Source organism: Alternaria novae-zelandiae (assembly GCF_023758075.1).
Source record: "Alternaria novae-zelandiae strain BMP 2774 chromosome Unknown scaffold_16, whole genome shotgun sequence".
In the NCBI taxonomy this organism is placed as follows: Eukaryota; Fungi; Ascomycota; class Dothideomycetes; order Pleosporales; family Pleosporaceae; genus Alternaria; species Alternaria novae-zelandiae.
The window spans coordinates 298413-323511 of NW_026056976.1; the positions used below are offsets into that span (position 1 = coordinate 298413).

At 41.7% G+C, this 25099-nt stretch overlaps 4 protein-coding genes across 4 annotated transcripts; 1 reads left to right on the plus strand and 3 right to left on the minus strand.

Annotated features, from left to right (window-relative positions):
• Positions 1-2682: 2682 nt before the first annotated feature.
• Positions 2683-4073, minus strand: J4E88_007617 (uncharacterized protein; the record flags this gene model as incomplete). Its single annotated transcript, XM_049401234.1, is given in 3 exon segments — positions 2683-3735; positions 3787-4048; positions 4066-4073. The coding sequence occupies 3 exon segments, from the start codon at positions 4071-4073 to the stop codon at positions 2683-2685; spliced, it is 1323 nt and encodes a 440-aa protein (XP_049252918.1).
• Positions 4074-6996: 2923 nt separating this feature from the next.
• J4E88_007618 (uncharacterized protein) lies at positions 6997-7404 on the plus strand (the record flags this gene model as incomplete). Its single annotated transcript, XM_049401235.1, has 1 exon — positions 6997-7404. The coding sequence occupies one exon, from the start codon at positions 6997-6999 to the stop codon at positions 7402-7404; it is 408 nt and encodes a 135-aa protein (XP_049252919.1).
• Positions 7405-8305: 901 nt separating this feature from the next.
• On the minus strand, positions 8306-8872 carry J4E88_007619 (uncharacterized protein; the record flags this gene model as incomplete). Its single annotated transcript, XM_049401236.1, has 1 exon — positions 8306-8872. The coding sequence occupies one exon, from the start codon at positions 8870-8872 to the stop codon at positions 8306-8308; it is 567 nt and encodes a 188-aa protein (XP_049252920.1).
• A 12333-nt stretch (positions 8873-21205) lies between these two features.
• Positions 21206-24310, minus strand: J4E88_007620 (uncharacterized protein; the record flags this gene model as incomplete). The annotated part of the gene is made up of 4 exons (XM_049401237.1): positions 21206-21823; positions 21874-23633; positions 23681-23970; positions 24027-24310. The coding sequence occupies 4 exons, from the start codon at positions 24308-24310 to the stop codon at positions 21206-21208; spliced, it is 2952 nt and encodes a 983-aa protein (XP_049252921.1).
• Between the last annotated feature and the right edge of the window lie 789 nt (positions 24311-25099).

Here is a 25099-nt window from a genome sequence, read left to right on the forward strand (position 1 = left end):
TGTGGATGCTAGCAAGGCTGTCAAATTGTGTTTGCTGGTGCCAGCTGGTTTGCACGTGCGTCATGATGCCGCTAGACTCAAAGCCGCTAGACCCGCTCTTGCGTATTAGGTAGCGGGCCTCGGGAACGACTTTCGATTTCAGGGCCACTCTCGTCATCGGTCAACATCCTGCAAGCGAAGCGACCGGGCACATTAATCCCGATAAACACCAGTTCCCCCTAGAACACTGCCGATTCCTAGCTCGGAAAGCTCAGAGTCAGTATTGTCAGGTGAGGTTAGAGTTGCGTACAGCGCAGAGCCAGCGCATCGCATCTGGCCTCTGACAAACAATCGGCGATGGCATTCACCATTTGGTACACGCGCTGCGCCGCCTCGTTACCTTTATTGACAACGTATTTGCCTAGTCAGTTGCTAAAGCAGGGTTATACCATGGCGAGCCACTCAAAATGACTCCGGCATGTACTGACCATCTCAAGTACCGACAAGGCATCTTCCTGAAATTTTCATTCAATCCATTCAACAGCTTTCTCTAGAATTTGTTAATTCCACCTAGAGAAAAATGCCAAACTTTGTTCATATCTGAACATGGCTACTGTAAAAATATCTGTGAGTAGTTGTGGCCCTGGATGATCGCTGTCCGAAAGTTGGCGGTATGTATCCGTTGCAAAATGTCAGCATACATCCTGTGTGTATGCATTTACTTCATGCATCTGAGCACAACGTATACACACAGACGACGATCCGCTAACAGTTGACAACGCTGAAGGGTAAGCTGCGCTTGTTGCAGCCTGCATGGATGCATATCGAAGCCTGGTTCATCGCTTACCCAAAGATTACGCACACACTCACTGAGGCCTTACGATCCTGTTTAGAGCTATCGCACCTCGACTTCGACATCTTTATCGACCGCAAGACTTTGTTAATGTGGACTTCTCTCGCTTACGATAACTGGAAACGGATCGACAAGGTCGAGGTGTCGACAGACTAGCCCACCAGGACACCTCAGCCACTTCTACAGGGCTCTCATCCGTGCGCGTCGATCGCCCGTCACGACGTCCAATACCCCAGTGCATTCTTCGGAAATATAACGGTCTGCCTTCGCATACGGTAGCGTGGCACCGCTGATGGCCCTCAAGCATCAGCGGATTACATGGCGCCATTGCTGAGCTGATAAGTCGAACGATTCTCAAACTGACAGGGCTTAAAACTCCCGACTGCAGGTATCTTAGCGCTTTGTGACCCGCCGCTTGACATCGGTAGTTGGGTTTAATCCCAGTTCACGGATCCTGTCACTTGCCTTGAGCTAATGCAGCCTCCCGAGCACTTTGCTTGGAGTATACGACGCACTGAGCTTTCAAAACGGCACTCGAGTTCGGTATATAATATCAGTGTTTGATAGTTTCCTCACTTATGGATAAGCAGACTTTGGCCAGAGTGTAGGTATGTGTGCTTGAGTTGGATAATTCCTCAGCATTAAGAAAGCTGAGTTGCATAACGATACCAGATGACTTCTTTTCCTACGGCCTCAAGATCGAGGATTTCTTGATCCAGACCATATGCATGCTTCACCAGTTTTGGACAAGATAATCACATCGACGATGAGATACGGACGCTTCAGACAATCCACCGCTTCCGCCAGAACTAGAACACGACTCTTTTAGCAACTCATTTGATCACATTATATGCATACATCAGGTGGATCATTTTGTCGTCAACGCTGCAGAAGTTTCAGCAAGTACTGCGACCCGGGTCTCGAGCCGAATTTCCTACTCCAGAAATGATCTCATTTCCCGGGCTGTCGTTGCCCTGGTTTAGCGAAAAGCAGGGCGAACGACTACGCCGTACCAAGAGCCGGGTCGCTTGACGCAAACAGCAAGCGCTGGAATACCGCGGCAAGCCCGCGATGCGTTTAATCCGCTTATATCAGCTATTCAGCTGTCTTTGTCGCTTTCGACGGATTCGAAACGACCGCCGGTGCCATATTCCCGGCACCTAGTGCTACTCCCGTATGGTCTTTATTGTCGCGATTACTAGATCCTGCATCTTAAGCGGGAGCGAATATAGACGTTCCCACATCGACTCCACCCCAGCGAGGGCCTTCGTGGTGGGTCCAGAGCTCTCAAAGCTTTGCTGACACTGCGTGCTGCGTTGATCCGGTGACTGACTCGTGGGAATTGGCTAACGGATACCTGCCCTATCAAGACTTTAAATTGCCAGAAGAAGACACTTCGACCGTGTACGCGGAAAGGACATACGACTACAAGCTGCACAGCTCTCGGTGGAGCCGACAGCCTCATCCTTGCTCGTGCGATGATACGGTGAATACTGCGTCCATCGCGTCGGAACCTAGCCTGGCGAGTCGTTTTCAATGATGTTTTGTTGATGCGAAGGATTATAAAAATGACCTTCCCAGGCATTGCCCCACAAGCCTTCTCGGATGATTAATAAGGAGTTTCGTTCGATTCCTACGAAAAGCATCTCGGCCTAAAGGAAACCGAGGCACAGTAAAACGTTTTTGATCCAAGATGCATATATCGGTAACATGCGATGATGAAGAAAAGAAGTGGTACAAGTAAGAATGTGTAAGAAGACCAATCTTACGATGTTAAGACGACACGTCATCCACACAACTATCGATAGACCATGGCACTATGACCGAATCAGGCCGTTGTGCCCGAGAGCCTACTTGAACAACTCTATCGCATCCAAAATCACGTTCGGGGCCAGGAATCCTTCTCCCGAACTCCCACTCGCACAGTTGATCTTGATGGTATTGCTCCCGCTGACCAACGTGCCAGCTGGTATGGCATAATTGTAGACTTCACCAAACCCTCGGTAGGCGCCGCGAGTCAAGCCACGCGAATCGATCTTCGTTGGTGCCGCAGGGACGGCAGCATTAAAGCTGTTGACTGTCACCGAGGGACGGCAGCCGGCGAAAGAGAGCGTAGTACCGATGCGAAGGGTCGCTGCTGCAGTCGAGGTGCTCGAGAACTTGATCGTAAGGGGATTGGTGTCCTTGACTATGGCCATGGGAACACTGTCAAGAGTGCTGGAACCAACTGTATACGTCAAGGGCCCCCAGGATGCCATGCGCGAGTCTGTGGGGTGCATGCGCAGTTGCTTGTCTGCGTTTCGGAAGCCCTTTGGCTGACCATCCCACTCGCCAATGCGCCAAATGGAGGTCTTGGTTTCGGTGTCGGCGGCAATGTTGGCGGTAGTCGCTTTTCCAGCCGAGACTGTGACGCTAGCTGCCTTGACCTTGAATTCACCTTGATATAAGACCTGCGCGTAGTTTCCGGGCTTCATTGCTGGCGAGGTGAACTTGCCACTACTATCGGCGTACGCCCAGTACTGGGCTGCATCGTTGTACCAATGCAATACCCGTTGGAAACTGGAGCCTACACCTGTCGCCGTGCCGGTGACTGTTCCCCTGGCGTATGGCGCCACGTAGCCCGTTATGCCAAGGTCCTTGAAGAAGGTTGTGTCCATATTGGAGCCACCTGCTGGCACACCAGAGCGACTGAACGCTAGAGCGTAGGGGCCGTGCAGACCCTGGCGGAACTTCTCTGTTTGAACATGGCCACTGTTCATGTAGAAGGTCAATGACGTGTATTCTCCTCCGTTATTAGTGTTAATATCGCGGTGGAAGGGACCACCAGAGGAGCCTTCGTAAGAATATGAGTTCATGAGGAAGCATGCGTGGACTGCGTCGGCACCGTCTCGGTAGACGCAATTCTGTGTTGTGTCAGTGAAGGCTCATTGAAGCATGCTGACTGTGGTACCTACCGTAGTGTCGTCGATGAAGCGCTCACTTGAGTAGAATTTACTCCTCGTCTGACCAGCGACCACGAAGACGTCTGACCCCTCAACAGTCGACGTCGAACCAACGGTGGTCGATACCACGCCGAATGGGTACTCAAGCGGCAGAGCACTACTCTTGAGACGCGCGATGAATCGCAGTTCGCCAATGCTAGGCTCGGCAGTGGTGTATGTCGCCATATAAATCGTCGCTTCGCCAGCCTTAGCAACAAGGTAATGCGTCAATGTACTAGTCGTGCAAGTAACCTTAACATATTGGCCTGTCGGACTCCGTTAGATTCTGTCGTCGAAGGATTGAGGATACAACGAACTGCTTATCGTCTCATACTTGACAGTTGCACTACCCAGTCCAGAAGAAATATGCGATCCCTTGGACGACGACTGCAACTCCTCTCCACGATATTTGATCGATGTAATGTCGCAGCTCTTCGCGTTGACGGTAAAGACAAGGGCGTTCGTCGAGCCAGCGTCCACAACAATGTTGTCACCGCTTTTAGTAGCGCCGAATGCCGCCAGGACCGAGGAAGAATATGTGGCCGCAGCCAACAATGCGCTCTTCAGTAACATGTCAAGAAACGTAGCTGACGAGAATATAGATGGGGTGAATCTGAAGTGACTTGTCCGGCTTCGATATTGAACGGCGGCTCTATCCCTTACCTATAGGCTTCTCTTCCATATCAGCAGCAGGAGCTTACTACATTGCGCGAACACTCTCGGCGCCAAATGCACCGAAACATCAACAATTTCCACCCAGGACATCCACTAGCCAGATGCTTTCCACGACTGTTACCCAAGCGCAGCCACCTTTGCAGTCATCTGACATCTTGCTTCACTAAGTTATGAAGTCGGGAGGGCGGGAGGAATGCTGATTACAGATAGTATTCGAGCTTAGGTACATGTACCTCGGTATGGAAGTGATCGTTCATCCGGATCGAAAATGTCGTGCGGTGGTGTTGATCTAAGAGCTAAAAGTGCCGTGAGGGGGAGTCCGGGGTAAGATGCGCCTTTAGTGGCGGAAGATCTTGGCCTGTGAGACAAGCACTATGGAACAACTTGGCGCAGCTGCGAGAAGTACCCTGCTAGCTACATTGTAAGAAACGTCAGAAATACCGGCTAGAAGCGTGGAAAAGAGGTTCCATGTTAACATGGAAATGTTATAAGAGGAGAGTGTCGCGGCAAATTGCCCACGAATTGGAAGGGCTAAGACTCTACTGGATAAGATTTGCGGAGAGCCTAGCCTCCACAGGAGACGAGGCACTCGGGAATAACAGAAAAGAAGGAAGAAGTATTACTAACTGCGATTCTGTCTGTCAAAAGCAGTCATACAATTTGGTCGATCCATCATCGCTCAATCATCGCCGCCTGAGCACTCATTCCTATACAACGGGTCAACTTCCACTTGTCGGCACCAGAGCGCCCAGGGTCTGGTCAAAGTGCCTGATAGTGACTCCCAGGCATCATGGCATTCCCTGTCGCTCAGATACTTTAGATTGCCGCCCTCAACCTTCGCATGTCCCGACTTGATTTTGCCACCGGCTTCGACATCGACCTTGCCCTCGAGTGCATAGCCTGTGTGCGCATTCAGAACCGTCATAGCGGTAGTCTGCGCCTTGGCTGCCTCCTTCGTATATATTGCTTGATAGACAGCTTCCTCGATGCCATGCGCGACGGTTGTGAAGCCATGGCCTTGTAGCAGGACGACAGCGTGATCGGGTTCCATCTCTGGCTCTGCAGATGAACCACCGAGCTGCGAGGGTAGAGCGGAGCGTACTTTGGAGTAGATGAAGCCGGTCGAAGTGGCTGGTTTGAACGCAGCTGCAAGAGAGGCGCCGAGCGTGCTGTCGCGAACGAGCAGGTCGTGTTTCGAACCGGAGGGGTAGCTGCTCGAGGCATCCCAGACTGGCACATTGGTACCTGCAGTGACATTATTAGCAAGAAGCTAGAAATGATGACCTAGGATACATACCCAAGAAGCCAGCCATGTGTATTGTGTTCTTTAGAGGCACACCGCTAACGCAGTACGGCAGAACATCGCCAGCATGGCTATGCACCACACTGTTGATGGCCGGAAACCTCTTGTATATCTCGCTGTGGATGTGCCGCTCTAGATAACCTGGCTTCACGTCCTTCTCGACCGCTTCGGCGCCATCGACGTTGTATTCGACCAGATCGTCCTGCGAGCTGACCAACGCTGGCGGCATATTGCAAGGCATCCAGAACGTCGCGGGGTTGTCGGGCGACCGGACGGAAATATGGCCATACGCATCGAAGATGCCTAAAACGATGGACGCACGAAGTCAGTGTATGTTTCACGTGCATTCCGGACACCAGAACTTACCATTGTGGTTGAGGATGTGACAGGCAGTGACTAGGCCTTTGAAGAGGTCCTCAAGACCAACCTTCTCCCGCTTTGGAAAGTATCCGGCAGACATATCGCAAAGTTGTAGATGGTGTGTACGGCATCGTGGAGGGAACGCACATGTTGTGTAGTGGTACTGTTCTTGCTTCAAGCGCTCGATGACGTGCGGGCGCGCGCTGCGCGTGTGGGGAAACGACTGGTGGGGATGCACCGTTTCTTGGCAACAACCAGCCGACCGTTCAGCCACACTCAGCATTCACAACATTGTTTATCCATCTCGCCTTCGCTACTAACTTCAACATCCGCTACCTTAGATCTAACGACATGCTTGAGCCTTGGAATTGGATGATCGAAACGGTCGTTGATCGACCCCGTTGATGTGCGCCAGGTCGCGGCCACCACACGTCCCATGGCCGAGCTGACATAGTATCGTCCGAACAGTGCTTGGTGCGACTCTTCGTCCAAATAATGACAGACCCCAGAGGGTAACATTGTCTACCTTCTGCACTCCGACCCGAGAAAGAAAAACCATGGCTACCAATACTCACGATGTCACTTGCCTGAAAGGATTGATCGAGGTGCACTTTCTCTACAAAAGACTAGCTTACCCTTACTCACTTCCTTCGTGAAGGCCGCCATATACTCATGAGCCGCTTCCCTATGACATGAGCATCATATCTTTCCGTATTCATCCTACCTGGTTTCGCAACTTCTGCACTTCCTGCTGCTAACACGATCAACATTATCAACCCGACCTTTATCAATACGCTTCGCTCGCAAACCAGCGGTTATCAACCCTTCCAAGACCTACAACCAACATGCGCGTCATCGTAGCGTTTCCGGGGTTTCGATTCTGGTTATACAAGTTGGGAGGCAAGCTCATCTGCACGCATTACGTGCCGGACCAGCCAACACGACAATACACGATATCCAAAGTTGAGAACGATCAAGTAGAAGAGATGGAAGAAGGGGATAACCCACAGGACATAGTAGACCTTGGAGGAAAGCGGACGGTACTCTCGACAAGCTTCGGGGAAGAGCTATCTATCGTCCTGATGAACCTCTGTGGAACGCTGGACATGGAGTATCATAACGACGAGCGGGGTTTCCAAGAAGTCATATTCAAAGGGGTTGGCCCTTGGCCGTCCGCAAATGGCATAACGCAACCAGACATTCAACACGCTCAACCTGCGAACACGCCTGTTGTCGACAACGAGATGCTCTAACTTCAAATTCTCATGCTCCACCGGAAGTTCCCAAACACGCACAAAAGACACTGTCAGACGCACAACGGGCCTCAGCCAAGACACTAGTCGCTCCGCCAGATGAACAGCAGGACCTGCTAGATACAGAAGAAACGCCGACGAACACGCCCGTAGCTCCGCCAGACATAATCGAGTCCGTATCAGGCTCACAAGAGCCTTTGCTAGACATAGACGCATTCGACGCGCCTTGGATCTATTACTTGGAAAAGCATTTCTCGTAACCGACGCCTCGAAGACGAACACGGCCAGTGAGAGCTGTCCCAGGCTTTGAGTCAGTCAGGCGTAGCGCAAGCATCAGAAGCTTGCGGATACTTCGACCTGGTCAAGTAAGCACCTACATTCGCGATACTCGGGGGGTACGAATTGAAGCCATTCTTGCCAATTGCGATTGATAGTGGAGACTACAATACATTAATTGTCTGCATGCTCGTCCAGCCAACCAGGTGCCGGATCGCCCTCCCCTCCTACGAACTGATATACAGTTCGTTTGTTTTGTGTACCGTTAATGTGTCTATGCGATTCGCAAACGCCGTGTTTCACCACGAGCGCGCAAGATAGATAGTTCGATGTGCCGGAGGTGTCTGTCCAGAGATTGGGGGCTGCTCTTTCGTCCATTTCCTTTTTTCCAAACCGGAACCCAAGGGAGTTCTCGGCCCGCGTCCTGGGATGGTCTTGAATATCCATACCTCGAACGCCTGTTACGGTCGTTGCAGCACCCCGGCGGTTTTGTATTTCCTTCGCTTCCCGAGCCGTTCTTGACTCTAATTCCACGCCTCCGTATGTGTCGACAGCAGATCCTGACCGCTACCCATGTTTGCCGCGGCTTCCTGGGTTCGCTGTTTGTGTCGTTGTGTTCTCCTCATCAGCCCATGTCCACATCGCCGTCTGCCTCCCCCATGCCATCCACAAGATCGCTTTCGCCACTCTCGCCGCTTGTTTCCTCGCTATCGCTGTCTTCGTCCACAATCTTGCCTTCCACCTCACACTTTCGCGCAAAGCAGCTGCCACTCTTTTCGTCCTTGCCACCAACCCCTATCCCAATATATAATCCTTTCTTCACCTCCTCGATAATCTTGTCGAGATCGACTGTACACTCGCCGTCGTTCTCGTAGATGATCTTCTTGGCTCGACTGTTGGCTGCCGCTTTTGTGGAATGCACAGATGTGATGTGCGTGGTACCGACGTTGTTCTGAAAGCTATCGGCCGTGGGGTAGCAGGTATCGGTCACGATGTAGATTCTGTAGGGACCGGAGTGGGAGGAATTGACCATGTTGGCCATGGGTGGGTTGGGTTGTTCGATGCTTTGCTGGATGTAGGAATCGCCGTCGTGAACGTTGTTGTTGTTGTCGTTGTCGTACGACCGTTGAGTGGGTGTAGGTCCATCTTTGCTGCGCGCGCAGTTGGCACACATGTGGTTGCCATCGGCCATGTGGGCGCTGTGCGAGTCAGGCGCCATTGCAGACGACAAGACGCCTGGTAGCAGAATAGGAACGCAGCGCAACAATGATCGCAGTACAATTAAAAGACAAGGGAGTAAAATTCAAGCCGCGAAAAGAAAACAAAAACCAGAGGAGGAGACGAACAGTCTCTCCCCAGAAAGAAACGCAGACACCAAAGTCGAGGGATGGAAAAGAGGGTTTCACGATGTCGTGAACATGGGAATCTGGCGCAAGTGAGAGGGGTATCTGGAAAAACGCGATGCGCGGCTAGACCGCATTGTTAATTTATAACCCTCACTGGTATGTCGTTTGTGTGTGAGTGTCTCGCTCCGCGGAGGCCAGTACAGCGAGGAGGAAGGCTTCTTTTTTAGCTTAACGCAAGTGGCGAACATTCCCACAAGGAGCGACATGAAGCTCGCGACACTTCCTCTGGTTTGCCACCAAGGCAAGCAGGGAAGAACTTGGGGGTCTTACGCGTATTACTGCCGAACCCTAGCCACAGCACTTCATGCCCAAAAGTCATGTTCCAGAAAATTCCTTTTTTTCTCCAAAGGTGATCTGTCGGCGAATTAGTAGTCAAAATGTCGTTGATCTGTGTCAAATAGGGTGTTGGTTCTGGTGGTCAGGCGGAGATCATGGACAGTTTACATGACTTGTAGTAACTTTGCCCGAGCTGCTGCGTGACACATGCCCGACTTCGCCGCCGGGTGCAAGGAGTGGGGTTTCCTAACATTGCGAGGCCCGAAAAAAAGAAGAAGCTCCTGGCATGTGCAAGTAATACCTAGAAGCGATCGGCCACACTTTAGATCTAGAGCGTCCCCAGTTTGACCCTTGCTGCTAACGTATTCCAGCCCACTGTGGTCCCCTGTGGTCCCTGGACTCAAGACTGCGGCAAAAAGTTCCGATGACGAATCACAACTCTTGGACATAATCCTAGTGCGATGGAGCATATTCCGGGATCAGATGCTAGTTTGTGAAGTTGCTCAAGGATACCCGCTCCCTGCATCTTGCACCGCGCCATCCGATCGCGGGAGAGCTGTCTAGCGGTTCATCCGGTAGATCGGATGAGATGAATTAGCCTGAGGCTGAGGGTCCTCGAGCCCGGGACGACAAGGCTTAGAGATAAAGGGTAAAGTTTCACCGCGCGCGGCAAAATCCTTGTATTTACTAATTATTGCTTATTAGCTTAATTTACGTACTAGTAGAGCTTAGGCTATCTACCTAGAAGAAGTAGTCTTTTAGATAATTACAACTATTATAATAACTACTACCTATAACTATAGCTTTAGCTAAGTTAATTAAATTTGCGCGTAATAAGACTCTCTACTATTTATTCTATTTTTTTTGTGTCTACTACTCTACTTTTATAGCTTAAAACTAGTTCTACGTTAACTATACTAGTCTTATAAGTTATAAGGTTTTATCTAAATAAGCTATATCTATACTAACTTTCTACTCTAAAGCCTACTCTCTAATTCTCTACTTCTTTGCCTATACTACTATAATTTAGTAGTTAATAGGCTAGTAATAATCTATAAGTTCTTTCTTACTTTTTCTCTAGTTTTTTATTTTAAAGCTTATTAATTCTAATTATATTCTTATTCTCTACCTTAGAGTTTAGTATAATATCTCTACTCTTAGCTATAACCTCTAAATCTATAAGCTTTCTCTCTTACCTTCTTAGTAGCTGCCTTAAGTAGCGTAGAGTTAGCTTCTAATTTTTAGTTTATATACTATATTCTACTACCTACTTACTTACTTTTTACTTTAAACTTTATACTTTATAAGCTTTACTCTTTCTTTTTTAGCTTCTTTCTTACTCTATACTAACTACTTTACTTTCTAGACTTAGCTTTGCTTCTAGTAGAACCTCTACTAGAATCTATAGCTATATTATAAACTACTTTACTATCTAACTAGCTACTACTTTAGCTATTAAGATTTTAAGCGCGTTTAGCTTAAGTAGTAATAGTACTAATACTACTATAAATAACTTTAGTAAAAATAATAATGCTACGCTTAAAACTAGTAAGAGCGTTCTAGATACTATTAAGACTAGCGATATTAAGGTTGTATAAGAAGATAAAAAGGTACTTAAGCGTATTAATAGCAATAATAAAGATAACTACTCTATTTCTAAAGGTCTTATTAATCTAATAGATAACTACAGTAATAAAAGTAATACTTTATCTCTATTCTCTATCTCTTCTAAGATTATTCTGCAAACTTTTTATAAAAGAGTAAAGAAGCGTAATAAGCTATATTAGCGCAAAAGAGAGTAGTACAAAATAAAAAGCTGCGCTAGAGTTAGACCTCTTTATACTCTATTTAAGAATTAATAGACTAAGCTATAACCTAAAAAAAAGAGTAAGAATATATATTTCTAGACTTCTAATTTAAAATCTTATTCTTTTCTAGTAACTACTAATATCTACTAGGTAAAATATAGTATAGAGAACAAAGTTATATAAGTAGAGCTCTATTCTTCTATTCTTTTTCTTCTACTATTACTTCTTTTCTATTCTATTCTTCTAGTACGCTTAGCTCTACTTCTTCTTCTTTCTAATATCTCTTTAGCTCTCTATTCTAAGATCTTAGTCTTTCTAGTATCTACGTCTAGACTTTACTAACTATACTACTACGTAGAATTATATTTTATAACTATAATAGAAAGACTCTATAATACTTATTCTATAAGAAAATAGGTAGTGTACGTATAGCTTATTTCTTCTAGAAATCTTAGAAATTCTACTACTTCTACTAATAATATTAGTCTATGCTCTCTAAGAAGAATGCTTCTAATAGCACTAAGCTATATATAGTCTACTCTTATAGCTATCTCTTTACTACTACCTTTCTTAAAGCTATCTATGTAAAGCAAGAGCTTTACGCAGTATACTACTCTAAATACTAGTTATTCTCTAGCTTTGCTAATAGAATATCTAGAAGATAGCTAAACTCTACTACTATAATAATAAGCTAATTAAGCTAACCTAGTTCTTTAGTAAGCATGCGCTTATAATTCTTACTATATTTAAGATACACTTTAGTAAATTTATAGTTAAGAAGGTATATTAGACCTTTTAGTAGCGAAACCTTAGAATATATAAGAAATATAGCTAATAGATTCTATTCTATAGGCGCTAAATATTAGTAACGTCTAAGTAAAGGCGCTGTAGAGCTAGATTAATACGCGCAACACTTTAGAAAGTTACTTTAGTATATACTTTTATCTTTTCTAATCTTTAGACAGAACTTCTACTAATTATTCTTAGCTTCTACTATTAATATTAATAACTACTTAATACTATAAGTAAATAGAAAGGTAGTAAAGACGTTAAAAGTAAAGTTAGCTTAGGCCTCTAAGAAGCGCTCTACAGAGCTAGATAGCAATAACACTAATATAGAGAAGACACTAGTAAAGAAGAAAAGTTATTCTATAAAGATCTGCAAGACCTAGAAGTTAATAGAGGTTTAGACTAGTATATACGTTATACTTGCGCGCTATTATACACTTTCTAGAAAGTCTAGTTACTATTATATATACAACACTATAGTAGAAGGTTAGATAATAAAGTATACGTATTTAAGGTTAGAATACTAAGTTATATAAAATAGTTAATAGATTACTCTTCTATAACGTAATATACCTTAATTTCTATTAATTATAATCTTTCTTATGTAATATTGCAAAATTTCTGCTCTTATATAGCTAACTTTATCTCTAGCCTTTTAATATAGACTAGTTTTATATTACTACTAAAGGCTCTATACTACCTGCACGCAATTTAGCTATTTTACACTTAGTAATTTTAACAGCATTAATTAGTTAAATTAAAACTTTACCTCTTAAAAGCTCTTAATTTCTTAGTATATATAGAAAGTATAGAATAATTAGTATAATTACTAACTTTAGAAAAGAGTAAAGTTTCTTATAGAAAGAAACGCGCGTTTTGTAGAAAGAGTATAAGTAACTAAGGTCTTATACTAAAAAGCTTAGAAATATCTACGCTAAAAATGTAAAAATTTTTTAGTAACTACGTATAAATATAAAACAACTATATTAGTAGTATTATAGCTGTTACTACTCTAAAAGTTTAATTATTAGTTTTACTACTCTTTTAACTATATATTTTATAAATTATAGAGGTTTTCTAGTAATTATAGTAACGCTGTAATTTTTTAAAGTAACTTTATATTATAAGTTAATTATAAAAAACTATACGCCTGCTTACAACAATAGAAAGAGAATATAACTACTAGTTATACTACGTGTTCTATAGTATAAGCTTGTATTTAATAAGTATTTTATCTATAACTTATATTATTATTCTTACGCAAAGCACTAGCTGTCTATATATCTTATTTTCTTACACTACTTTAATACTTTAAAGTATAAAAATAATAAGGCACGTAATTAATAGAGTTATTTCTCTAAATACTTATTATCTCTATTACTATTGCTAAAGTCTAGCTAGTTATAGATACTACGCTATTTTGTAGTAATATCTACGTCTCTAGTTATTAGTACTCTCTTATTTCTATTCTCTCTATATAAGAATATATTTATAAACTTATCTTTTAGTAAAGCGTATGCCTCTACTACTACTAATTTATTAATCTATTGTTATTCTTTATAAGCTTTCTCTATAATCTTCTTCTAAGATAACTACTTCTAGGTCTCTATCTTTTTGCTACGCTTAACTATTCTGCAGTATTCTAGCTAGAAGCTATTAGAAGAATAATACGTCTTCTATATAATAACTATAGTTTTTTTATATATTAGCGTAATTATATTAGTTTCTCTAGAAGTTATATACGTTTTGCTTGCTCTAGTGCTTTAAGTATATTACCTAGAAGTTAGAATCTTTTTTAGTAAAGCTCTTGTAAATCTAAGGCTAACAGCTAATTAGAATATTTATTCTATTAATCTATAGTAGTAAAGCTAAGCTAAAGTTCTAGTTATATATAAGAGTTTTAATGTTATTACTATAAATCTTCTGTTCTCTTAGATATAGCACTATGCTAAGTACTACTATAATACGCTAACTACTTACTATAATAGCGCAGCGCTTAGAGCTATTACAGAAGCGCTTTAAAAGTATTTAGAGTTCTAGTATTACGCTCTAAGCACTTGTAGTAATATACTTAGTGTTACTAATATATTACTAGTTATTTAGCGCAAGACCTATTAGTAGTAGATCTACTCTAGCTTTCTAGTGTAACTAGTAGTAGAGAGCTGTAAAGAGCGTAACATGCTAGTATAGTTCTATATAGAAAGTAAGTAGCTGCTAAGGTAGGTCTACTCTTTGTAGTAGTAGTATTAACCTTCTATTATTATTAAGTTTAGGCATAATACTCTTATAAATACTAGAATATTTATCTATTAACTTCTTACTACTAGCTTACTAAAATTGTCTTAATAAATTTACATAATATAAATATATATAGAGAGAATTAGTAGTTATAAGCTCTTCTAGTGTATAGTAGTGTATATTCTATCTAGCTAGGCGCTTTGCGTAAATATTAGTATTATAATATAATTCTAGTGTTTTTATAAAGAGCTTTTATACATAAACGCGTAGGTTATAAGATCTTGTCTTATAAAGTAGCTATAGACTATAAATTCTACTGTAGCTCTATACATCTTTCTTATATTAGCACTAATATTAGTATTTTCTATATTTTAGGCTATATCTATTAGTAGCGCTACTACTATATAAGGTAGTAGTTACTATTTTCTATAGGCTTATTGTCTACTAGCTATAGTTATAAGTATAAGTAAATGTATAGTTAAAATAGAGAGAATATCTTGTTTTGCATAAGAATTCTAAACGCGATGTTTATTAATAGCACTAGAGTAGCTAAGACTAGCTAAAATCTAGCTTATAGCTAATAGTCTATAGCTATGTTTTATATTAGAACGTTAGTGCAGACTCTAAGAGCCGCTAAGAGCTTAGCCTAGCTAGGTACACTTAGTGCTTAATATTAATTAGCTAGTAATAATAAGAATTGCTAAATAAAAGACTAGAAACAGTAGCACTGTAATAAGAAGGTTAGAGTCTAGAGTTAATAGAAAGTAGGCCTTTAGGTCTATAGCTTCTACTTACGCTACTCTACTAATACTTATAATATATTACACTAGCATTGCTTTCTAAAAGCTCTAAGATACTAAGAATTACAACTATAGTTTAATACTTTTATAATCTTATTTAGACTATTACCTGCAGCGTTAGCGCTAACAGAGATAATGTTTTAGACAGCACTAACCTTAAGGTTACTAAGAAGATAGCTAAATAAGATTAGGTTATTAAGAATATTAGAGCTAAACTTAGTAAAAATCTAGAAATAATAAGCAATTAATAGGCTGCGCTCTTTACTAGCGTCTAGAAGAACGTAAAAGAAGCCTATACGCTGCGTACCTATAAGAGCTATACCTTATATATAATACTCTTCTTATCTAGGCTCTTTAGTTTTAATAAGTTTATAGTTAAATTATAAAACTAAAGGCTTTTGCAAAGTAGTATTACTTACCTAAGTGTTAAGACATTAGCAGGCTCTATAAGTACACCTTATAGGTTCTATATCTTTAGATCTACTTTAGCTATAGAAAGAAACTTTATAGTCTTTTAGTAGATATAGAGGTTTTAGCGTATAATAGTAGTATTAATAAAGTAGATAATATACTCTATAAGAAGAGCTAACCTTTTAGATAGTCTACTACCTCTACTATATAAGCTACTACTACGTACTACTACGTTTACAAGCTTAGCTAGTCTAATACTACGTATACCTAAAATATTAATAGCTCTTAGTTAGAAAATCTATATAACTTAAACTCTGTCTAGCTATATATATAGTCTCTTAAACGCTAAAAGGTATATTAAAGCTCTATAATACTAAGGTAGCAATATTCTATATACTAACTACTCTAGGCGCGTAAGAGTATACTATTGTCTAGTTAGAAGGCTATTACTAAGAAGGCGCTTAAGTAGTTATACTAACACAACGCAGGCGTAGAGTATAAAGCTAGAATTAACTAAAGTTCTTTTAATAAATCTAGAGAAAGACTTTAGAGTAGATACTACTAGTAACTTATAATAACGCTTGCGTATATAGTTATGTTTTATTATTTATTACGCTTAGATAAAGTGCTGTATATTTAAGTGCAATATATCTACTAGTAGAATTATAAATTAGGTTAGATTAAACTTACGCTAAGCTTCTGTAAAACTATATAAGCTAGAGATAAGTCTTTGTAAATACTAAGGTTTCTACGTAATACTTATAGAGGTATATAGGCGTTAAGCTCTTTATTTTATATTTTAACTAGAAGAAGCTATAGGTTAATGTGCCTACTCTATTAGTAGAGTAGCTTACTACCTCTAGAATTAAGAGAGAATACTTATTTATACTATTTACTATATCTAACTAACTAAAGCTTATAGATAGATAATAGAAGAAGCTAGTACTATTTACTAGAAACACTAAGCTTTTATACGCTAATACTTTGTAGAGCTATATAACCTTTCTCTAAAACTTCTACTACAATCTACATAATATTAGTAAAGAGGTTTAGCTATATAGTAGCTACTTCTTTTAATAAAAGGCTGCATAGTAGTATATAATAAATAAGATATAGAATATTATTATACTTATTTAATAGAGAGGTTAGAGTAAGAAATTTAATATAGAAATAATTATTTAGTATATAATTAGCGTTTTTAACAAGTAGGCGTATAGCTAGGTAGACTACCTCTATCTCTTTTCTAATAAGAATAGTCTATGTTACGCATACAAAAGAAGCTATAGATATAAGCTCTAGCGTAGTTATTAGATTATAGATTCTATAATAAAATTCTTATAAATACTAATAAATTTCTCTTTAGGTCTAGTAATATTATGTTGTATATAGATTAGCGCTCTCTAGGCCTATTACTATAAACTATATAGTTCTACTACGTCTTTCTATCTTGTAACTCTAAAATTCTCTACGCGCTCTATATTACAACTAACGCGTTGTAAATATAAATATAACGCTCTATATCTATTGTAATCTCTACTCTTCTTTATATAGCCTTTTACTTTTCTCTTTAATATATTTTATTACTAGTAATAGCTCTCTAATTAAAGAAGAATAGAAAGCTACCTAAACTGCGCGCGCAAGAAGTTAGTAGAAAGTTCTAGAAGTAATAGAATAAGCCTACTATTTCTAAGGTTACTACTAACAGAACCTAGAATATCTATAATATTCTAGATAATAAGCTAGCTTCTATAAACTCTAAGCTACTATATAAGGTTTCTATTAATTCTACACTATATAAGCTGCGCAGAAATAATAGAGTCTAGTAGTAACAACCTTAGAGCTTCTATTACTCTCTATTACGCTTGCTCTTACTACCTATACTTAATAGAGCTATTAATAGAGATAAAGGTAATAGTGCTACACTAGATAAAGACTAGATAGCACTAGTTAGTATATAATAGGCTTCTACCTTATTAACCTAGTAAACTTACGTAACTATAGCAAAAGCTCTAGAAATTAAAGAGTGTAAAAAGTAGAATAGTTAGCTACCTAAGAGTAGCTTTACTAGCTCTAGAGGCTGCTACAAGACGTGCCTACTAGTAATTATATTAGAGAAAAAAACCTAAGAACTCTAAGATAATAGAAGAAAAGCTTTAGTAATTCTAAGAACTTATAGCTTCTACAACATCTACTTATATTAACTAGGTCTTACTTTTAGAGTAATAGTAATACCTGCTCTTACTATTATAGCTATAAGATATTATAGTCTATAAGCTATACTTTATTATCTCTAATATTCTAGCTACTAACTCTTAGTACTACAGCGCCTTACTATAGGTAATAATAGCTCTAATAGTACTAAAGATAGAGAGCTTCTTCTATATAGCTGCCTCTATAAGATATCTATATTAGAGATATAGTGTATAAAGAAGAGGTTTTTTGCAGTATGCACTAACTAATACTTATTTTTTCTAGTCTTTCTAACATTAATTCTTATAGAATATAGAGAATAAATAGGTAGAGCTTAAAAAGGTAGGTAGCTAGGTAGAGTATATTAGTTCTAAAACCTTTAAAAAATATAAACTACTACTTCTCTAATTCTAGAAGATAATATTTAGGCACTTTAATTTTAATATAGTAGGTTGCATTATATAGCATTTCTAGAGCGTCTTCTTATTATTAATAGGTATAGCTATTTAATTACTATAGACAATAGAAAACAAGACTTATTACTTTTAATAATAAAGAAGAGTGTACTGCTGCCTATCTTTATAAGTCTACATTATTATAATAACACGTCTATAGCTAATACGCAATACTAGAACTAAATTCTAGTTATATATAGTAAGTACAAAAGAAGCGTAAGTAAACGCAAAAGCAGTTGCGTAGTATATAAATATAGTCTATACTAGATATTTAAAGTTTATCTAATCTACTACTTTAACTACTTTTATAATGTCTAGGTTCTACTATTATAGCCTTGTTTATTATAAGATTCTATCTTATAGTGCTATATACTAACTAGTTATCTACTTCTCTACTTGCTATAGAAATTCTGCCTAGTTCTAAAGCACTACTACTTTATAGTAACTAGCAGGCTAGCTAGAATTTATAAGTTCTCTCTAGCTTTTTCTCTAGTCTTTTATTTTAAAGCTTATTAATTCTAATTATATTCTTCTTCTCTGCGTTAGAGTCTATTATAATATCTCTACTCTTAGCTACAACCTCTAAATCTATAAGCTTTCTCTCTTACCTTCTTAGTAGCTGCCTTAGGCAGCGTAGAGTTAGCTTTTAATTTTTATTTTATATATTATATTCTACTACCTACTTACTACTTTTTATTTTAAAACCTTATACTTTACAAGCTTTACTATTTCTTCTCTAGCCTCTTTCTTACTCTATACTAACTACTTTACTTTTTAGACTTAGCTTTATATCTAGTAAAAGGCTCTACGCCTATAAGTATAATAATTATAATACTTCTTACTCTACTACTATTTTACGTGTCTCTTAAGTTATAGAAAGAAAAAGTCTATATAAAAAATAGCTATTTAGAGTAAATACCTTATTAAGACTAAGAATATTATTATAAATAGCTGTTAGAACGCGCTTAATATCTCTTAGATAATCTTAGTCTTATACTAGTAACTTTAGAAAGAAGAATAATAGTTAAGATATATATATAGAGAATAAGTTTTATTCTATATTCTATATAGCGAATATTAATTAGACTATAAACGTAGCAACAAGAATATTAAGCTTTAAACTCTTATCTCTACTAAGATTACGCCTCTAAAGAGCTAAAAGAAGCGTAATAAGCTATAGTAGTAGAGGCGTACACTAGAAGAGCCTAAAAGCTATATTTAGGCAGCTACTCTACGCACTAAGTATAACGCTAGATAGACTAAGCTAAACTCTAGAAGTAAGAGTAAGAACGTATATTTCTAGACCTCTTAATTAAAATCTTATTTCTTCTAAGTAACTTTTTATATCTACTAGGCTAAATATAATATAAAGAATAAGGTTATATAAGCAGAGCTTTATTCTCTTATTCTCTTTCTTCTACTACTACTTCTCTTCTATTCTATCTCTCTAGCACGCTTAGCTCTTCTTTTCTTTCTTTTTAATATCTACTTAGCTCTTTATTCTAAGCTCTTAGTTCTTCTAGTATCTACGCTTAGATATCTATAACTTTATCTATATAAAATCTAATATTCTCTAACTAAATATATAAAAATTTAAAGTACTACTATAGCTAATCTATAGTAGCCTTATATACAGCCTATTTCTTCTTAAGATCTAGTTTCTTCTAATTATTCTAGATAGAATGCATAGAAATGTATAGCTCTTATAACCTTCTTATTTTCTACTCTATTACTATAATACCTTAGTAGATTTTGCACTATAGTTACTATCTAGTATATATACTCTTCTTAGCCTACACTAAATAGCTATTATAATTTTAGATACTCTATACCTATTTCTTAGTAGTTTTAATTTCTACTACTCTAAATATTAGTAGTATTACGCTTTAATACTTTAAAGGCTTTATAGTAGAGTTTACTCTCTTCTATATATATAAAGTTCTCTACACTTTCTTATAGTAGCTTTTAGAAATACTAAAAGAATAGTATTAATATCTATAGTCTATACTACGCTAGATAAAAGTATACGCGTAGTAACTATACTATAAAGACTAGAGTAGTTATATACCTAGTATAGCGTAAGCCTATAAACCTTCTCTTATATCTTCTAAAGTTATAATAGCCTTTTAACATTTGCTTCTAAAGTGTTATTTTTATAGTTAAGTTAAAACTATAGCTATTAGTATACTTAAAGAGTATAATAGCTATAGTATAATAGAAGTTATATAGTTAACGTACAAAGAGAATAAGAACTAATATATTAAGTATTATTTAAAGCTTAATGCTTAGTATTTCTAAGGTCTATAGTATAATTCCTAGTAGGTCTACTAACTTTTATTTTATTTATAGCTCTAAGAAATTTTATATATAATAATATACATTACGTAAGTATCTATACTTAATAAAAGAAAGCTAAAGAGCGTCTACTTTCTCTAAACGTATAAAAAGAAAAGCTTATTAATACTTACTCTTCTTTATATGCTATTGCTATAACTCTGCCTTTATATATAGTACTTCTAAACTTATCTTAGTGCTATATATTATAAAAAGAGGTATGCGTTTATAAACTCTATTTTTAATAAGCTTTTTAACTCTAGTACTTATATAAGAACGCTAACCTAAGGTTAAGTTAGCTTTTAGATTTTAGCTGCGCAGGTTTGTGTTTACAACTTTACCTCTTAGCGCCCAATTCTGCTTAGTCTGCAACTCATTGTCACTAGCTTATCGTGTCCTCGTTGCCGAGCCGCAAGAATTACTGCAAACTGACAAGGACCTGTGGAGGTCTAGCGCCTCGCACCGGCCTTGCAAGCCACTGCGTCCTAGGCGCAATGATTTCGCCATTTTTCTCGTGCTTGCCAACGTTCTCCTGCCTTCCACACTCATGCAGTGTGGCCATGCTTGCCTTTATGCATATAGTACAACTCAGTTCCGGAGACAAATACGACGTGAGATGTCAAATTTTCGCAAAACACATTATATGTAATCATACAAGATCCAAGGCAAATGCAATCCACGTTCCATCTGCCGTTACGTGTGTTTGTCGTGTAAGACCGAGCGCCACCAGCTCCGTACGCTGCTAAATGTATCCGTCCCTATGGTACAAAAGAGAGAAATGAGACCATGAAAATGCCATGGGAAGAAGGAAAAAGGATTTACTCATCCTTTTGCGTTGCAGATTGAGCCTCACTTGCTGGCTGAGCATCGTCCTGATGCTGCTCAATGCTCTTCTCCTTCTGCTGATCTTCCACGACCTCGACAGTAGGTGGTGCCTCGCTGGCTTCGGGAGCATTGGCCTGCTCTTGTGTCTCAGGGTTACGGCCTTCGGCGTCTGGGTGGGGAGGTGCGACACCGTTTTCTTCAGCGTCACCATGCGAGTCTACAAGGCCCTCGTAGATCTCGTGGCCTTCGCCATCGACGATACGGGTTCGGGTCTCGTAACGCGTCTTGAAGCTGACCTTTCCAGCAAGTGCTGATACCTCATCGTCATTGAGGATGCGGCCGTTCTCGTCGCGGTACTCGATACGCTCTTCCTTGGAAACAACAGGTAGATCCTTGGGGGCCTCCTGAGGTGGCGGGGAAACTACCGCTTGCTCAGACATCACGTTCTCTTCCTTCGCTTCTTTTGGTTGCTCTGGCTGTTCCTTGGGCTGTTCTTGCTTGACCTCAGGGACGACTTCTGGTGCGACTGGAGCCGGAGGAGCAGGTGCTGCTGATGAAGGCACGGCGATGGATGCTACAGGCTCAGAGTGCATGACGTTGTATGCTTCGTACTACAACTTGTCAGCTGAAATTGGCCAGTCGTGATGCGAAGAGAACTTACAGAGTTTAGGAAGTTGTTGCAATCCCAGTCCCAAGTGTCGAACAGCTTAACGCTCTTGCAAGCATCCTTGGTCCATGCGTTGCCGTATGCTAGGGGAGAGTATACAGTGAAGACTGTGATAGCGACAGCGAGGAAACCGACAGCCGCTGCTTGACCGATCGCGGGGTATTGCCTCAAACCAAAGACACTGAAGCGGTAGCTCACGAAGTCAAAGATCTGGCAAAGTGCAAGGATGGCAAAGTACAGAGCGGGCAGGTAGTGGTGCAAGAACAGCTGGCGCGCCATCAGGTAGAATGGGAAGTAGTGGAAAGCCCAACCGAGAATGCTCATACCAACTTCGTAGTCGAAACGTTTGAAGGTGACGTTGTTGTAATCACGGTAGCCGCGCTGCCAACGGAGAATGGCGAAGCCTTTGATAGCGATGTAGAGAGCGATGAGCGCGCTCGAGCTCCACCAGATCACCGGGTTACCCAGAAGATAGATCTGACGATTATGCTTGCCCCAGAAGTTGATACCGCGGCGTAGAATGGGCCACGATGGAGGGCGCGAATCCCAGGCGTGCGATTCAGTAAGGCCAGCGTTGGTCTTCCACATGACCTTCTGCAACTCCCAAAACTTGCCGAAGAATCCGGGGTTGCGGTAGTTGACCTTTTCGACCTCTCCGTCTACCATCAAGGGGTGAACATTGCCCTCGATGTACCAGATGCTGTTGGGCAATGTGCCTTGCCGAGCGCAAGTGACCTCTTGTTGCTCGAAACCCCAGTCAGGGAGCTTCACCTTGTGTGAGAATAGCGCACAACCAGTCATGACATGAACAAGCCTGAACTTGGTCTGGATAGTTCGGACGCGCTTCTTTGCCACGGCTCCATCAGACTTGCTCTTGACAATCTCAATGCGGAACAGATCGTTCGCATCACCCTCAAAGCCTTCGTAACCGTAGGCGGAAACCTCGTTTTGCCAGTCGGCCTCGGTAACAGGAGCACGAACATCGTGCGAGTGGAGGCGTCTGTCGGTGGTGATATGGTAGAGGCGAATGACACCGCCATCTTCAATATAAGTAGGGCCAACGTTGTCCCAAGCTTTGGGGCTTGTGAGGTTTGGGCCAGTGTAGTCTTCAGGCATGATTGGCAGAGTCTGGTTTTCCATGATCCAGATGTTGTTCTCGTCCTTGTGGGGGTAGAGGGTAATCTGTTGCTGCTTGCTGCCGGTGGGGTACATGTGGCTGTGGGAATGGAGATATCCGCCTTGAGTGTTCCAGTGGCGTAGAGAGACACGGCTTCCATAAGCGACGTCGGCGGGAACAGCTTGCATGCCCTTGGAGTTCAGTGTCGCCTGGAACTCGGAAGACATGAAGCCGTCACCCTCACCAGGGTTGACCAGGCAGATAAAGTGGATTCCGAACATGGCCATGTAGAACGAGACGGGAATGACGATCAGGCAAAACATGCGTGCGAAGAAGTGCTTGAACCACAGGCGTGGCGTGACGTTCTTGGTATCTCCGAGAAGAACCCAGAGTTGTACCAGTGTCAAGCTACCAACCCAGGCGATGGTGAAGAGGCCGACCCATTTGACACTGACTGTTGCGCCGAGCCCGACACCGGTAGCAGCCAACCAAAACCACCAAGATGGCTGGAAGGCCTTGGACGGTCCTTGTTCGTGCTGGTTCATGAAGCTTGTCCAGGCGAGTGCGGTGACGGCGGTGAAGATGATGAGCGGCGAGTCGAGGAGGATGAGGCGGGACTGGGTGACGAGCGCATTGTCTACAAGAAGTCAGTATGCATTACACCTCCCAAGAAGTGTCTCTTACCAAAGATGACAAGTCCAGCGCCCAGAGCCGCAGTGGTAGTACGGCAACCCGCGGCCTTGAGGGTGAGGAACATGGTTGGGATCGTCAACACTCCGCAGATAGCGGGCAGCATGCGCATGGTGACATATGGGACCTTGGGCTCCAGATAGTCTTTGCCGATGTCTTTGAAGTCGAAGTTTCCGTCAAATCCACCCAACCATCCTGCCAGTGTGATGAGGAGCTTCGCGAGCGGAGGGTGGACGTCCATGAAGAATCTGCCCTTGATGTATTTCGATGCGAATCCACCGAAGCTGGAATCAGTCAGCCAACATGTCTGTTGAGTTTGTTGTATGGTGACCACACTTACTGAACTTCATCGAAGACAACACTGGTAGGCTGTGAAATCCGGAAGAGTCGAACGCCGGCGGCAATGAAGGTCAGGACGGCCAGTAGTGACCAGTCCGAGCCAGGGAGGTTGAAGATATCATGGTCCTGCACTCCCTCGGAAGTGTAGCCTTGGACCTTCTGTTGTTGTGTGTTGGGCTGCTTGCGGCCATTCGGGGCTGGGGAGCGCGACTTGGAACGCGACTTGGATCTGCGAGACTTGGGCTTCTCGCCCAGGTAGGCGTTGGGTGCCGAGAGGCTCGCCATGACGGCGGGATGTGAAGAGGTGTCGCGGCTCGATCAGCTGGCGAGTGGAGCGCTGTACCAAAAGGTGGGAACGTTGCGGAGTTCCAGTCTACGTTGAAGGCGCCCGCGGCCTTGACGTCGTTGCAAAGAGAGTTAAAGAGAGTTGGAAAAGAGTCTCATCAAGGTGAGGGGGGAAGAGATGGAGGTCTCTGTGGTATGCGCAATGGTTCAGGCTAGGGGGAGAGAGTCCCGCGAGGAGCAGTGGTTGCGTACCGATTAATCCTAGTTGCAAGCTGTTCCTTACGACGGCCCTTTCCCAACTGGGAGAGCTGAAAATAGGTCCAGGTACATAGGGCTAGCATTCACTCCACCCAATAATCTACCAGTTTGGAGAAATCAGATTAGTCCTCCAGCGGCAGTGGTCTGACCTCCGACAGCCGTCTGCAAGCCGGGGCGTCTTGAGTATTACGCCGAGTGCTTCATTGCGAAAGCTGTGGCTTGGTTGTGGCGCAACTGTGGCTGGGGTCCGGCGCGGAACATCTTGTTGCCTACCCTGGAACTTTGCGATCTCCCGCATGTCGACGCCCAGTCGCAGCTACCAACAATCACGTCCACATTCACCCCACGCGATCTACGCGCAAGTCACTCGGAAGTAGGTAATCGCGACGGGAATCTGGTCACTGGCGTTTGAATTTCTCCCCTGTTCTTGCCCCGCGCAATCTGCGAGTACCTCACCTGCTTTTCGCGACTCATATACAGGACTGCCGACGACATCACTCGAAGCCGAGACGTACACCGACCACACGCGCC